At 51.3% G+C, this 13,115-nt stretch overlaps 1 protein-coding gene across 1 annotated transcript in view; it reads right to left on the bottom strand.

The window, feature by feature from the left end:
* ZFHX3 (zinc finger homeobox 3) overlaps positions 1 to 13,115 on the bottom strand; it is a 510,940-nt gene that overhangs the window by 1,984 nt on the left and 495,841 nt on the right. The window contains 2 exon segments of the mRNA XM_021408156.1: positions 1 to 1,262; positions 7,303 to 12,747. Coding sequence (XP_021263831.1) covers positions 1 to 1,262; positions 7,303 to 12,747 — 6,707 coding nt within the window.

Here is a 13,115-nt window from a genome sequence, read left to right as displayed (position 1 = left end):
GCTGTCGTTTGAGTGAGCGGCCGACTGCGAGGTAGATGCGGTGCTGGGGTCGGGGGGGCAGGCAGAGTGAGGTAATAGACTGGGGTGCTCTTTGGCGTTTCTTGCTGCTCTTGTGATTGTTCGGTGTTTGTGCGGGGCTGACTCGAGATGCTGACTGAGGGCTTCGTCCCCACACACCGTGCTCTCGCACGCCACGCACTGGTACGAGCCGCTGCCCTGGCCGCTGCCGGTGGGCACGTGAAGCACCATCTCCTGCAGGTTCGCCACGGACTGGCCGAAGAAGCAGAGGGACTTCAGGTGGTCGCTGGCCGCCTCCTGGTCGCCGAAGCCCGCCTGGCACTTGCGGCAGACCAGCTTGTACTGCACCTTCGGGACGATGAAGGGGTCGCAGAGGGAGTCCGCGCCCTTGCCTTCTGCTTCGGGCTCCTCGGGGGGGTTGGGCAGGAGGGGGGACACCTCGCGGGGTGCGTTCTTCTGCTCTTCTTGCTTGGGGGGTTCTTTGGCAGGGTCTTTGTCCGGGGTGGCGGCCCCCGTGGGGACGGGGGTTTGGCTTCCTTTGGGCTGCTGCGCTTTCTGCTGCTGCTGCTGCTGCTGCTGCTGCTGCTGCTGCTGCTGCGCCTGCCGCTGCTGCTGCTGCAATGCCTCCTGCAGACTCTGCTGGTATTGCTGGTACTGCTGCAGCAGGGAGCCGGGGGACAGCCCCAGCAGCGCCTGTGACAGCGCGGGGCTGTAGGGGAAGAGCCCCTCCATCCCATACATGGGCTGCAGGTACCCGCTCTGCAGGGCGCCGGGGATCTGCGGGGCGTAGTAGGGGGAGAACCCAGGTACGAAGTAGGGCAGGAACTGGCTGGTCAGCAGCGTGGCGGGGTCGGAGCTCAGGGCGGCCTGCAGTGCCTGGAGCTGCGCCGGTTCCACCGCGTACTCCATCGTGGGCAGCGGGGCCGCGAGGGCGCCTGCCGGCGCCTCCCCCTTCTCCTTCTTGGGCCCCGGCAGGGGGTCCCCCTTCCCCTTGGGCGCCTTCTCCTTCTCTTTCGCCTTCTCGCCCTCCTTCTCCTTGCGTGGTGGTGGGGGCTGCTGCTGCGGCTGTGGCTGCGGTGTCGTCGCCGGTGGCTGCTGCGGGGCCACGGCCGTGCCCTGCGCCGGGGTGGGCGAGCTGAGCGCTGCCGGGGGCTGCTTATTTGGTAATCCAGAGGTGGGAAGGCCAGGCGAAGGGACGTTTGTGCTGGGCAGGCCCATCAGGTTGGGTTTGGGAGAAGTTAAAGCTGCAAGAGGGAGGAGAGAGAGGTGAGGAGCCACTCGGCACAGGCGGGCAGCAAGCAGCAGGCCGGTGGTCCTGGGCCGCAGGTGCAGCCCCTTCCCCACACAGGGCAGTGCCAACCAGGCCCTGCGGTGAGCTCATTGCCTGGCCGTGCTCATGGCCTTGCACCTGCCACCACGCCACGTGCAGCACGCTGCCATGGACACCCAAGAGCTGCCCGGCATCGGGCCCAGCGTAGGGTGACTTGCCCTGGAGTAAGAAAGTACTCAAAATGCAGGCTGCCCGCTGTTCTGCTGCACCTTGTGGCGCTTCTTGCTCTGCAATTGGAAATGGTGTTAAGGAGCCCCTATCCTTGGAAGAGCTGTCACGCTCAGCACTCTGACCCTCAGACCGCCTCTTTGGTGAGGATGGAAGGATTGACGGATGGACGGACAGACATCTGCCACCACCCATCAGAACAGAGATCCCATGCTCAGATTCACCCTTCAGGAGCTGACTGCGCACCCCTCCTGAGCTGCAGCTCACCCCACATCTGCGATCCCGCTTTCCCAAAGAGGCAGCAGGCACAGGTGCGCCCCAGTGGCCTCAGTCTGGGGAGGCTGAATGCGTTTGGTGAGGGAATTATGCCAATGCACAGGGCTGAGGAGGAGCGTGGGGCAACTCAAGGGTGCAAAGAGCTTTGGAGAAGGGCTGTGGGATGAGAGCTGGTGCTGAGCACTGGGCAGCTGGGGCAGGTCACTGGCAGTAGGCTGTGGGGATGCGGCTCCTGCAGCAGCAGCTGAGTGTCCCCAGGATGCTTCTCCCCACTCCCTAAGCGCTGTCTTTCCCTTCCTGCAGCTGGGAGGAGGGCAGCCCGCCGCGTCACAACAGGAGCGGCCAACCAGATAATACCACCTTTGCAAACATGGGTTAGTCATTCACAGCCTGTTCTAGGTGGCCCTGCCTGAGCACAGTGTCTGGACCAGATGACCTCCAGAAGTCTTTTTCAACCCAAACTGTTCTGTGATTCTGTAAACAAAGGGAAGAAAATCTCCCCACTTCATGGACAGCTGAGCAGAGGCACAAGCCCTGAAGAAACAACCCAGCACACACAATGCACCTGGCTCTCTTGTGTAACTTCAGCCAAACTTTCTGAGCTGTTGTCCCCTGGACAATGGAGCTGTTTCAGTCCCCTGGGCTTGTTCTCTTCAGATGAAAACTTTGTTCCTTTCCTGGAATGTAGCTTACAACTACAGGTGCCACACAATGGATTAAACATGTTCGCAAGGATCATTTCCCAAAGCAAATTAGAAGTTGCTTGGCTTTGGCTTAGGTTGTTGTTTTTTTTCCCCTAAATGACACAGACAAGGGAAGGTCTTGATTAGAGAGCACCCAGTGAGGATGGACTTAGGAAACCGAATGAAGTCCTTATCCTCCTCCACACTTTTCCTTTCAGCTTCCAGCAAGAACAACTCTAAGCGCCAGCAAAATGCGGGCACAGAAGAAGGTGCATCATTACCATGAAAGAACAGACACACAGGCTGACAGCAGCAGATGAACGTCGCAAGGTAAGGATGGCTTCAAAGGAAACCTACAGCTCCAGATTTTCTCTTACTTTAACACTTCCCTATTGCATTAGCTGGTCTAGCAGAGAAAGCCAGAGACAGCAGAAGGAACCAGAACCAGACCATTTACTGTAAGTGCAGACTACAGTTTCCAATTCCTCAAAAATATCTGAAAAATAGTTATTTTGGTACCGACCCCTCTGAAATTCCAAAATGATTAACAGCTGATGTCATGGACAAGTCCTTTTCTCACACCTGCACTAAATGGGTGTTCCTCTGGCCACACACGCGAACAGGAGGGAAGTGCTGAGCCACACAGCCCTAACACTGCTACTGCCAATCTTGTTTCAATCTCCACAGATAAGAGAGCCCTGGTGATGGTGACTGAAGAGGGCTGAACAGGCTACATCTAAGGCATTTTGTCCTAGTTGGGTGGTGTTCATGAACCACAAACTCCTGACTGAACCCCATGCTTCTGTAAGAGGCTCTGTGCACACGACTACTGTGCTATTTCAAAGTTTGCCAGGGACTCATGCATCTCCCTGGGGCAAGAACGTTGTGTTCTGGGGGCAGTTACAAGCTCTGTAATACTTCCTCAAGGAGATGGATGAATGCTGGAATGCGAGGTCTGCTGGTCCTCCCAGCAGCACCAGCACAGTTCCCGGGATTGATTTCTGCTCTCACAGCTGATGGCAGTTGGGGCCACAGGAGCACAGCTCTGAAGGACTGATGCATTAGTCACATCCACTGCAGCTGGTGAATGCACTCCCAGAAAGGAACGCTTTGTGCAGGAAGTCCCTCAATGCCATTAGGAGAAAACAAAAATAAAACAAAGCTCCAGTTTTCTCACAGGCACAGCCCTGTACGGTCAATGACTCCACAGCCGGGAACTGGCTGCAGGATCCCACCCTGCTACAAAACCGTTCCACAAAATCCAATCTTTTATTATCACACTTTCAGTCTTTAGAGCTGCAGCACTGGGAAACAGCGATGGATGCACAGCAACTCCCGCTTTAGGTTGTGCCATTCAGTAGGAGAGGGCAGGAGAGAAGAAGGTGCCCTTCTGGGGCACAGTGGCAGCTTTGAGTGCTGCCAAGGGAAGTGCAGCAGCACGGCACTGCTGTGCACATGGCTCGTGCGGGCAGCAAGCCCAGCTGCTGCCAGGCTGCTCTGCCCTGTGAGCAGCACGAAAGGGACCTGCACACAGCTGGGGCTGCAACCAACAGTCTGTCTGAGCTGCAGCTGCCCCATTTATCCTGATGAGGTCTTCAACCAACATCATCGATCCTGAGAACCAAGCACAGGCACCCACAGCCCCACCAGCCCCGCAGCCAGCAGGCAGCTGACACACAGGTCCTGGCTGCTGCAGGTGGCGGAGCCAGGGCAGAGCGCTGACTTGCACAGCTGGAGTGCAATGACACAGACCTGCACGGTGGGAGTGCAATGACACCTGTGCTCCTCTGCCTTCTGGGTACTGAGCCTCGCACCACTGCCTGCACAGCTGCACTGCAGGAGCCCCCCACACGGCCGTGCCCTGTAACACTGCGTGGCACAGAGGGAATTTGTGCTTCTCAAAACACAGCAAAGGAACAACCTCCTCGCAGCATCATGGGTTGGCAGCTAAGATGGATGCAGCAGTCTCCAAAACCCTGCTGCAAACAGTACATTTGTCCATGGTGTCGACCATGCTGTTGCATTTATGCACAGGCTTTGGAAACCTGCGTGCAGAGCTGGCCTCCTGTGCAAACAGGAGGGGACAAACTTACATCCCTCTGCAGAGGACAGCCTGGGGAAGGAAGCCAGCAGCAGGGCTGCAGGAAGAGGCAGTCCCAGAGAGTTCAGCAGTGACTGAACCAAAGCCCTCCTGAAACCTGGCCTGCTCTTGATGCTGTACTGAGACAACAGTGATTTGTGAAGGTATGAAGTGAGCTTCCATGCAGCAGCCTCACAGACTTCAGATAAGGGTGCATTATGGAGAGGTGCCATTGAAACGGATGTTCCCTAACTGAACAGCCCCGTGAGGTTCGAGCACAGGAGCAGCGGCTAATTCAAAACATTCCAGGATGCCTTATCTGCTGCGACAGGCTTTGAGCAGAGATGGCCTGACCTTTGGAGCTTTATCTAAAGGCCACAAATAGTCTGTTTGACTTTCTAAATAGCTCAGTCCTGTCTAAGCAGTCACTGATTGCTTTTAACATTCATAGTACGTAGCCCCATCTCCCCAGGACACATCCTGGTCTTTGGAGAAAAATAAAGGCAGCAATATACATTTGAAGCGCAAAAAAGTAATTTTAGATCTCATTATAAATTTGGGGTACTAAGTAAACAGTCTGAGATAGCCTGACAATATAATTTGCCAAAGAGATTGTCTTGGCCTACTTCTGGCCACTGAACTGAGATCCTCTGTAAGAACAGAAACAGCATGAAAATATTCTGGCACACAACGATCCCTTCAGGCACACGCCTAGCACCAGGCTCAAGGAGCAGCAATGGGCAGCAGCCTCAGACAGAATAGACTGCAGCAACTCTTTCTAACATGGCTTAATTACAATGGACAGTCCTACACCCGCAGTTAGGAACTATTTTATCTCTCCATGGGGGTGGAGGGAGTTCTTTAACTATGCAAAAAACTTTGTGGAGAACCTAGCTCCTAACACAAAACCCTTCCAGCTAAATTCACTCTGATCTCTTCTGCTTCTGCCATGAACATTGGGAACCATAATACAAGGTAATCCCCTCTGCTGCTCGGGCAGAGGGAAGGATCATGGCTCCAAGAGGACAGATCATCTTTGGAAAGGACAGAACCCAAATGCGAATTCACAAATGCAGTGATTGGACATTTTCCACTTGCCAGCAGAAGATATTCTGGAGATGAACAGTGGTGGAGGAAAAGGTGAACACAACCACTTCCAAAGGGAGAGAAGGATGCCTGTTTTGCGCTGTGGGTCTCTGGTGCTCTCTTTAGGATGTTACACCTGAAGTAAGCGTAACATAGTAACTGCAGGCTCTGGTGATGTTACTTACACTGAGCAACTCTGCAGCATAACTGCTCATACCAGCTGCTATCCTTTTGTCTAAGTCTTTGATTTGCTTATCCAAAGATCTACCTCCTGGATGACAAAGAAGACAATTTCATTAATGTGACACCATTGTTTTACCCAGCAGCATCAGCATTCAGTTCCTCAATCTGTTGAAATAGGAACTTAAGAGACAGCCTGCTGACAAAAAGCATCAGAAAATCTTTTTGGAGACTGGTATCACTCCAGTTTCTAATCAAGAAGCCAGGAAGATCGTATGCAGACTTTACAGTATGAACTATAACTCATCATCAGCCTCATCATTAGTACAGTAAGAGAAAGTTACTGTTTCTGGACACTATCTAACAGCATTCAATCTGTAACACTGGAGTACAGAAAACAAAGGTACATGCTGGTATATGTGGTGTAACGGCCCTTCCAGCCTGAGACAGGCTCAGCCTGTTGCTGAGACAAGACATGGGAATCACTTCTTGGGATATCTGCAGAGTTGCCCTGGTGAAAGGCAACTCGACGAGGGATTATCAGAAGTCTGCCATCAGAGAAGTCTGCCATGGGAAAGCAGGTCTGCTAGAGAACATCAGTTACTCTGTTACGAGTTGCAATTCAGATGCGGGTGCATCCTTGGGATGATACTGATGCAGCAGGGATAGAAGGCAGCCCCTGGATCAAGCTTTCGAGATCTACTCTACTGAACACTACTTCCCACTTCCAATATTTGCTACATAGCATATACTTTCCACCCCGCCACCAGGTACATAGGAATACTGCATCCTGAAAAAACAAAGTCCAACAACTGGAATTAGGCCATCCAAACAACTAGGCCAAATTTCCCTCTTATGCAGTCCTGTTAAGAAAAATCTTATTAAAATACACAGCAGATTTATCATATGACCACACCACTGTTGGCTGAGAGGGTATTTGCAGGTGGGACCCAGCTTGTAGCTCAGAAAACAATCCAGCACCCCATCGGGATTTGTCCTGGAGGTCACTGTAAGGACGGCACATAAAGACACTCCAGATTCTGTTACCACTATTGCCAGGTACATCACATTTCCCCGATAAACTGTTCAGAATTACTGAAAACTTGGGACAGCATTACATAAACTGAATTTAATATCAAAAGGAAAGATATAATGAACAATGCATTCAGCACATTAGTCCTTTTCGTATTCTATTTGATAAATCCTCTATTTTCAATTTCCTTGAAGGTGCATCAGATTTTTTAGTCTTTGCTAATGAAACAGATCTGCAGCATGATTTTGCTCTATTTCAGATTTTGCTAGCAAACCTGAACTTGGGAATTAAAGATAAAATACCTGTTGCTTATTTGCTGCCAAGTAAACATTCCGGACTAAAGGGCTGTGCACCCTATTTCAGTCATTCTGAAAGGAACATCCAACTGTGCTAAAGATGCGTCAAGTTCATCTGCGTCTCTGAGCAGTGTGATAATATCCATACCCACCTGTGTTGGATGGAGTGAAGCCTGGTAAGGATGGGCTGTTGAGGCCTGGGAGCAATACTGGAGGGATGCCCTGTAGTGCTGGGTATGCAGCAGGAAGGTTAAGAGCTTGCAGAGGGGTGTTATCAAACATGCCCTGCTGTTGAGCTGCCAGACCAAGAACCTCATTGGCTTTTTTGATCCGGTCCAGCTCCTGCTGAGCCATCAACTGACGTACAGTAGCTGGGTCAAAATACTCCTTTTCCTTATCCAACTGGCTTCCAATGGTTTCTTTAACTTTGGAGATATGCTGTTGAGAGAAGATATGGTCACGTACAGACAGTCGAGCGCTGTACTTGATGCCACACAAAGTGCACTCTGTTTTGGGTCCCTCATAACTTGTTTGGTTTATACCAAAATGCTTGGCCATGCTGAGTTTGGACTTCTTCTCCTTTGCCCTAGCATTCTGGAACCAGACCTGAACAACTCTCTTTGGCAGTCCAATGTCATTGCCCAGGACCTCACACTCCAGCATGGTAGGTGTCCTGTAGTCATTAAAGCATGACTTAAGAACTTTTAGCTGGAGATTAGTCATCTGAGTGCGAAAGCGTTTCTGTCCGGGCCGATCACCGCTCTCCCCAGATTTGCTGGCTGAACCACTTGCACCAGGGCTGGGTGAGCAGGGATCTGCAAGGCTGGATGTTTCGCTATAGTCCACAGTACCTTCATTATCGTACTCTTTGCTGTAAAAGCTGGGAGCTGGGCTGACCAGGCCAGAAGACAGCCGATCTTCATATTCAGACATGGCTATCATGGCAGCTTTTGTCAGACCTTCGCTGGGTCCTGATGTCGATTTGGTTTCGGTTGCAATCCCTGTTGCGCTATCATTGTCTGCGTTCCCTTCATCTCCTGTTGTAGTGTCTGTGATTGCAGTGTTGACAGAAGAGCAGTCATCGTTGTCCAGCTTTGTTTGGTCAAAGCTCAGGTTGACCGAGGACATGGAGGGACTCTCAAAGTCTTCTATCCCTTCCACCTTGATGGAGGATGGACTCAGCAGAGTTCGAGGTGACAGTTCCATGCTCTTGTTCACGGGAGAGAGAGGAACACTCTGACCATCACTGCTAGTTGGTGGCACGTGGGAGAAACTTGCTCCATCGAAGATGTCTCCCTTCATCTGGAGTCCCCCATCGCAATCTAAGAGCATAGCAGACAACGTCAAATTGTATCCAGCTCTCTTGGCCTCATGCCAGTGGCGAGATCGGATGTGAGCTTCAAGAGCTGTCTTTGCTTTAAAGAGAGCTCGGCAGAACGGACACCGTCTGTGGGCTTGGGCAGGCCCCACAGCTCGGAACTGCCCCTTCCTTTCCCGCGCACGGGTGTTCTGAAACCAAACTTGCACCACACGTTTCTTCAAGCCCACTTCATGTGCAATGTGATCCAGCATTTTCCGTGTTGGGTTGGAGTCGAGCAAGTACTTCTGATACAGAATTTCCAGCTGCTCTGGGGTAATTGTTGTTCTTAGGCGCTTATCCCGTTGAGGTTCTTCTCCTCCAGTCCCGCTGTCATTTTCTCCAGGGCTCGCACTGGCCTTCTCCTCCAGCTTTCTCTTCAGCGTGTTCATTGTGGATGTTGGTGTTGATGGCGAAGTAGCTGAACTTGCTGAAATCTGTGGTAATGTTCCAGACAGCAGCTGGCTCGCAAGTAGTGGATTACTGGGATCGAAAAGCATGAAAGGCATATCCAGCGTTCTGTCCAGGAATGGGGGATGGATAAACTGGTTTTGTGCACTCAGAAAATGAAGCTGCTGATGCTCCTGCCAATGCTCAAAGGAAGGAAACGCCAGCTTACACTGGTCACACTGGTACGGGATTAGCTGCGGAGGTAGGTTTGCCAGCTGTTGAGGGGTGGACGTGTGAATAGGTTTGAGGGAGAGATGTGACAGCTGAGATGGACTTGGGCTTGACTGTGACAAGGAACACTGAGGAGGCTGAGGAGGCGGAGGTGGCTGTTGCAATGAAGAGGGGGAGGATAACTGTGAAATCTTTTGGTGTGCTGAACTTGTCTTCTGTTCTCCTTGGTCCTGTTGCTGCTGAGACTCTTGCTTTGGTTGCACTTGCTTCTCTTGAGTTTGGTTTTGCTGTGTACTTGGAGGTTCAGACTGCTTTGGTTTCTCATCTGTAGCTTCTACTTTAGAACTATAAGTGGAGGAATCATCTGCCTCTGCTGTGAGCTGCAGAAAAGCTGAGGAGGTTGCATTAGCTGAAGATGTAGGTGTGCTGTAAGCTTGCGAGGGCATCGGTGTGCTGCAGGAGGAACTGGTAGGAGTCAAAAGCTCCATTGCATCCATGGAGTCTTCATTCTGGCTATCATCCTGTCCATCCTCATCCTCATCTTTGTAACAAAGTTTTTTCTGGTGTTTAATGAGATCAAAAATGCGCTGAAAGACTAGGCTGCACTTTTTGCACTGGTAATTCAAGTTGCTTGTTCTAATGTATCTGTCATTTGTAAGCTCCCGCCGCTCCCCATCTTTGCCTTCTCCCTGATTCTCGTAGTTTTTCCTAGCTTTTTGACGGGCATTCTGAAACCACACCACTATGACGCGTGTTGGGAGGTTCAGCAAGTTAGACAGCTGCTCAAATTCATCATCCTTTGGATAAGCATTGGCATCGAAGAAGTCTTGCAGGACTCTGAGTTGGTAGTCAGTAAAGCGTGTCCGGGAGGACCGTTTGCTTCCCCAGTACTCCTGCTTTTGAGGTTCTGGAGAAGGAGGCCGTGAGTCGATCTTCAGTTCTTCCAGGCTGGTAATAGGGGGATTACTGAAGTTGTACGGGGAATCCTTGTTCCGCTGGCGTTCTTTGAAAAGAGTATTTCTGAACCAGTGCTTGATCACTTTCTGGGGCAATCCAGATTTGTCTGCCATCTCTTTGATCTGTTCCTCACTTGGGGAATTGTTAATATCAAAATACTGCCGAAGGACTCTGAGTTGGTCATCGGTGATTCGTGTCCGTGGCCTCTTGTTCTGCTGCTGCTGGAGAAGGCTTGGGTTAAGCTGATGCTGGTATAACTGGGCCAAGTCGGTAGGCAGAGGGTCTACAGGACCAAGCTGGGGTGGCAGCTGAGCAGGTAACGTTTGTAGTGGCATGGTTTGCATCATCAGTGGTGAAAAGATGGGGAGCTCCATTGGCATGGAGAGCTGGGTGAGTGGCACAGATGGTTGGGCTGGTGCAATTGTAGGAGAGGTAATCGGTGGGGCAGAAGTAGGAATGGTAGGAGTAGAAGCTGGCTGAGGAGGTGCTGGAGGGAGTGGAGGTGGGGGCGGTGGAGGCGGCGGCGGTGGCTCTGGGGTCTGAGGCCGCAGCGGGTACAGTTTGTCATAGTGTTCTCGGTACTGTTTGGCAAATTTCTCTAACTGCTTAAAGGGAAAGTAATGTTGGTGAACATGCTCTTGGTGGCTCTTCAGGATGAGGATGTTTGAAAAGAATTTTCCACATGTATCACACTCAAGCTTTTCCAAGTTCTCACCTTGCTCCGTCTTCCCATTTTTCTTCTGCACCTTCTGCTTGTTCTCGTTATACTGAATGACAAGCTCAAAGCCAAAGTTTTCCAGCAAGGCTTTTGTGGCATTCCCTCTCGCATCAGATGCAATACGTGGAGGCAGTAAGGAGGGCTCTGAACTGCTGCCGGGTACAAAGTCCTTCTTGTCTTTGGGCTTTAAGTTATCAGGCAGAGACTCCTTAGACGACACATTAGTGTCTCCCCTCTCCGCACTTTCTCGTGGGGTTTCTTTTTCCTTCTCCTTCACTACAGGTTTATTCTTCTTCTCTGGGTGCTGACTCTGCTGTATAAGGACAGAGTGAGGTTGTGACAAGGACAGCTGACCTTGCTGCTGCTGAAGGAGCTGTGGATGGCTCTGTTGAGGGAGCTGAACCTGAGCCTTCAGGTCCTCCAGCAAAGTCGGACCTGTACCAGTCAGTGTCAGTGCACCACTGGTGACAGGCAAACTAACTTCTGGGTTGAGCTGGAACTCAGCACTGGGAATGTAGAAAGGAAACAAAAGATGCTGCTGTTGTTGAAGCTGCAGAAGGGTCTCAGTGGTCATTGGAAAGTGTGGCAAAAGTGCTGGATTGAAGAGCTGAGACTGCAGGAGAGCAGCTTGTTGCTGCAGTTCCTGCTGCAGATGGGCCTGGACTTGGGCCTGCGCCTGTGCCAAGGTCTGAGCTTGCTGTTGCTGCTGCTGTTGCTGCTGCTGCTGCTGCTGCCTGGATGCAATCATGTCTGCCAGCTTCTTTCGGTTTACCTCTTTGGGCTCAGAAGGGGAGGAGATATTAGTGCTAACAGGATTACCTATGGGAGGAATTCCCATGGTGTCACTGGGCACCTGATTGAGCAGGCTGGGAATGGGAGCTGTGCCTGAATTGCTTGTGTTGGTGGTTGTAAAAGCACTACTGTTGCTAGTGCTCACTGGGCTTGGTGTAGATGAACCCAAAGAGAGACTGCTGTTGCTGCTATTGCCAGCTCCATTACTACTGCCACTGCCCCCGGCTGCCTCTAGCTTGGCCGCGCGAGCCTTGGTTTGGTGCAGGACAGACCTCATGTGGATCTCCAAGGTAGAGCTCTGGCTGTAGGCCACGTTGCACGTGTTACACTTAAAGGGTTTGTTGTCGGGGCTACTGGTAGGTTCAGGTTGCCCAGTAGCAGACTCTTGGAGGGCTCGTTTCAGTTTATGCAAATGAGAAACTGAATTGTAATGAACCAGGAGAATGTTCTTTTGCGTGAAAGACTCCTTGCAGACTGTGCATTTGTAAGGGCGAGATGGATCTAGGAACTTCTCCATAGTGAAGTTAGGGCCCTTCCTGAAGGGTAAGGCCCTTTTTGGTTCGGAGCCAGAATCCTCTGGTACTGACCCCGAATCACTCCCTGTCGGGCTCTGCTTGTCTTCCAAGTCGCTCTCTTCCTCCTTATCTTCCTCAACTATTATAGTGTGGTCTTCTGCAAGTGAAGGATCACCCATAGCAAGGAGGTCTCCGTTGACCAAAAGACCACCGTACAGCTGCTGGATGTCGGCTTCACTCAGCTCCAGATGGCTGGTTTCCAGGTGCTTCTTCAAGGCCTGGAAGGTTCGGAAGCTGCGCTGGCAGAGGCAGCACATTGTGGCTGCCCGGATCACATGGTACTGGGAATGGAGCTGCAGCTTCTCAATGGTTTTGAATGCCAAGCTGCACTGGTTACAGCGGTACTTGTAGACGTGGCGATCAGACACTGGCAGCTGGGGCCGCTTGGCATGAACTTCATTGAAATGTGTCTGCAGGGCTGCTGAGCTCTTGAACACCTGGTTGCATCCCTTCTTCCAGCAGAGGAAACCAGAGTCCTCCCTGGCAGAGCTCTGATCAGCCGGAGTGGGCTTGGGTTCACCACTGTGCTCTGCACCTTCTGATGGCAAAAGACTCTTTCCAGAGTCCTCAGAGAGCTCTGTGAAAACAAAATCACAACAAAATTGGAAATTACACTGATGCACAAGGGCTGTTTTTTTTCCCCTTGCAAGACAGGTAGATATTTCTAACATTTCACCTCTACCTTCATTCCTTTTAATACCAGCCCATTATCCTCATCACAACCCACTGCATAAGCCTACAAAATTTACTTTCTTCCCACTCTGAATATCTGAAAATGATTCACACATACACATTTCCTTAGTGCATTTACCACCTTTAATTCTCCCTTTTAAGTGAAGGCCATCCAGCCACCTATCTGTTTTTGCTTTATTTCTTTGATATCTGGACTAATTTCCAGTAAGAAGGCTTCCCCATCTGAACACGGCATTTGAGTCTTGGTCCTAT

This window comes from Numida meleagris, chromosome 10 (assembly GCF_002078875.1).
Source record: "Numida meleagris isolate 19003 breed g44 Domestic line chromosome 10, NumMel1.0, whole genome shotgun sequence".
Classification (NCBI taxonomy): domain Eukaryota; kingdom Metazoa; phylum Chordata; class Aves; order Galliformes; family Numididae; genus Numida; species Numida meleagris.
Note: the sequence above shows the minus strand (reverse complement) of the source record. Positions and strands in the feature narration are given on the sequence as shown.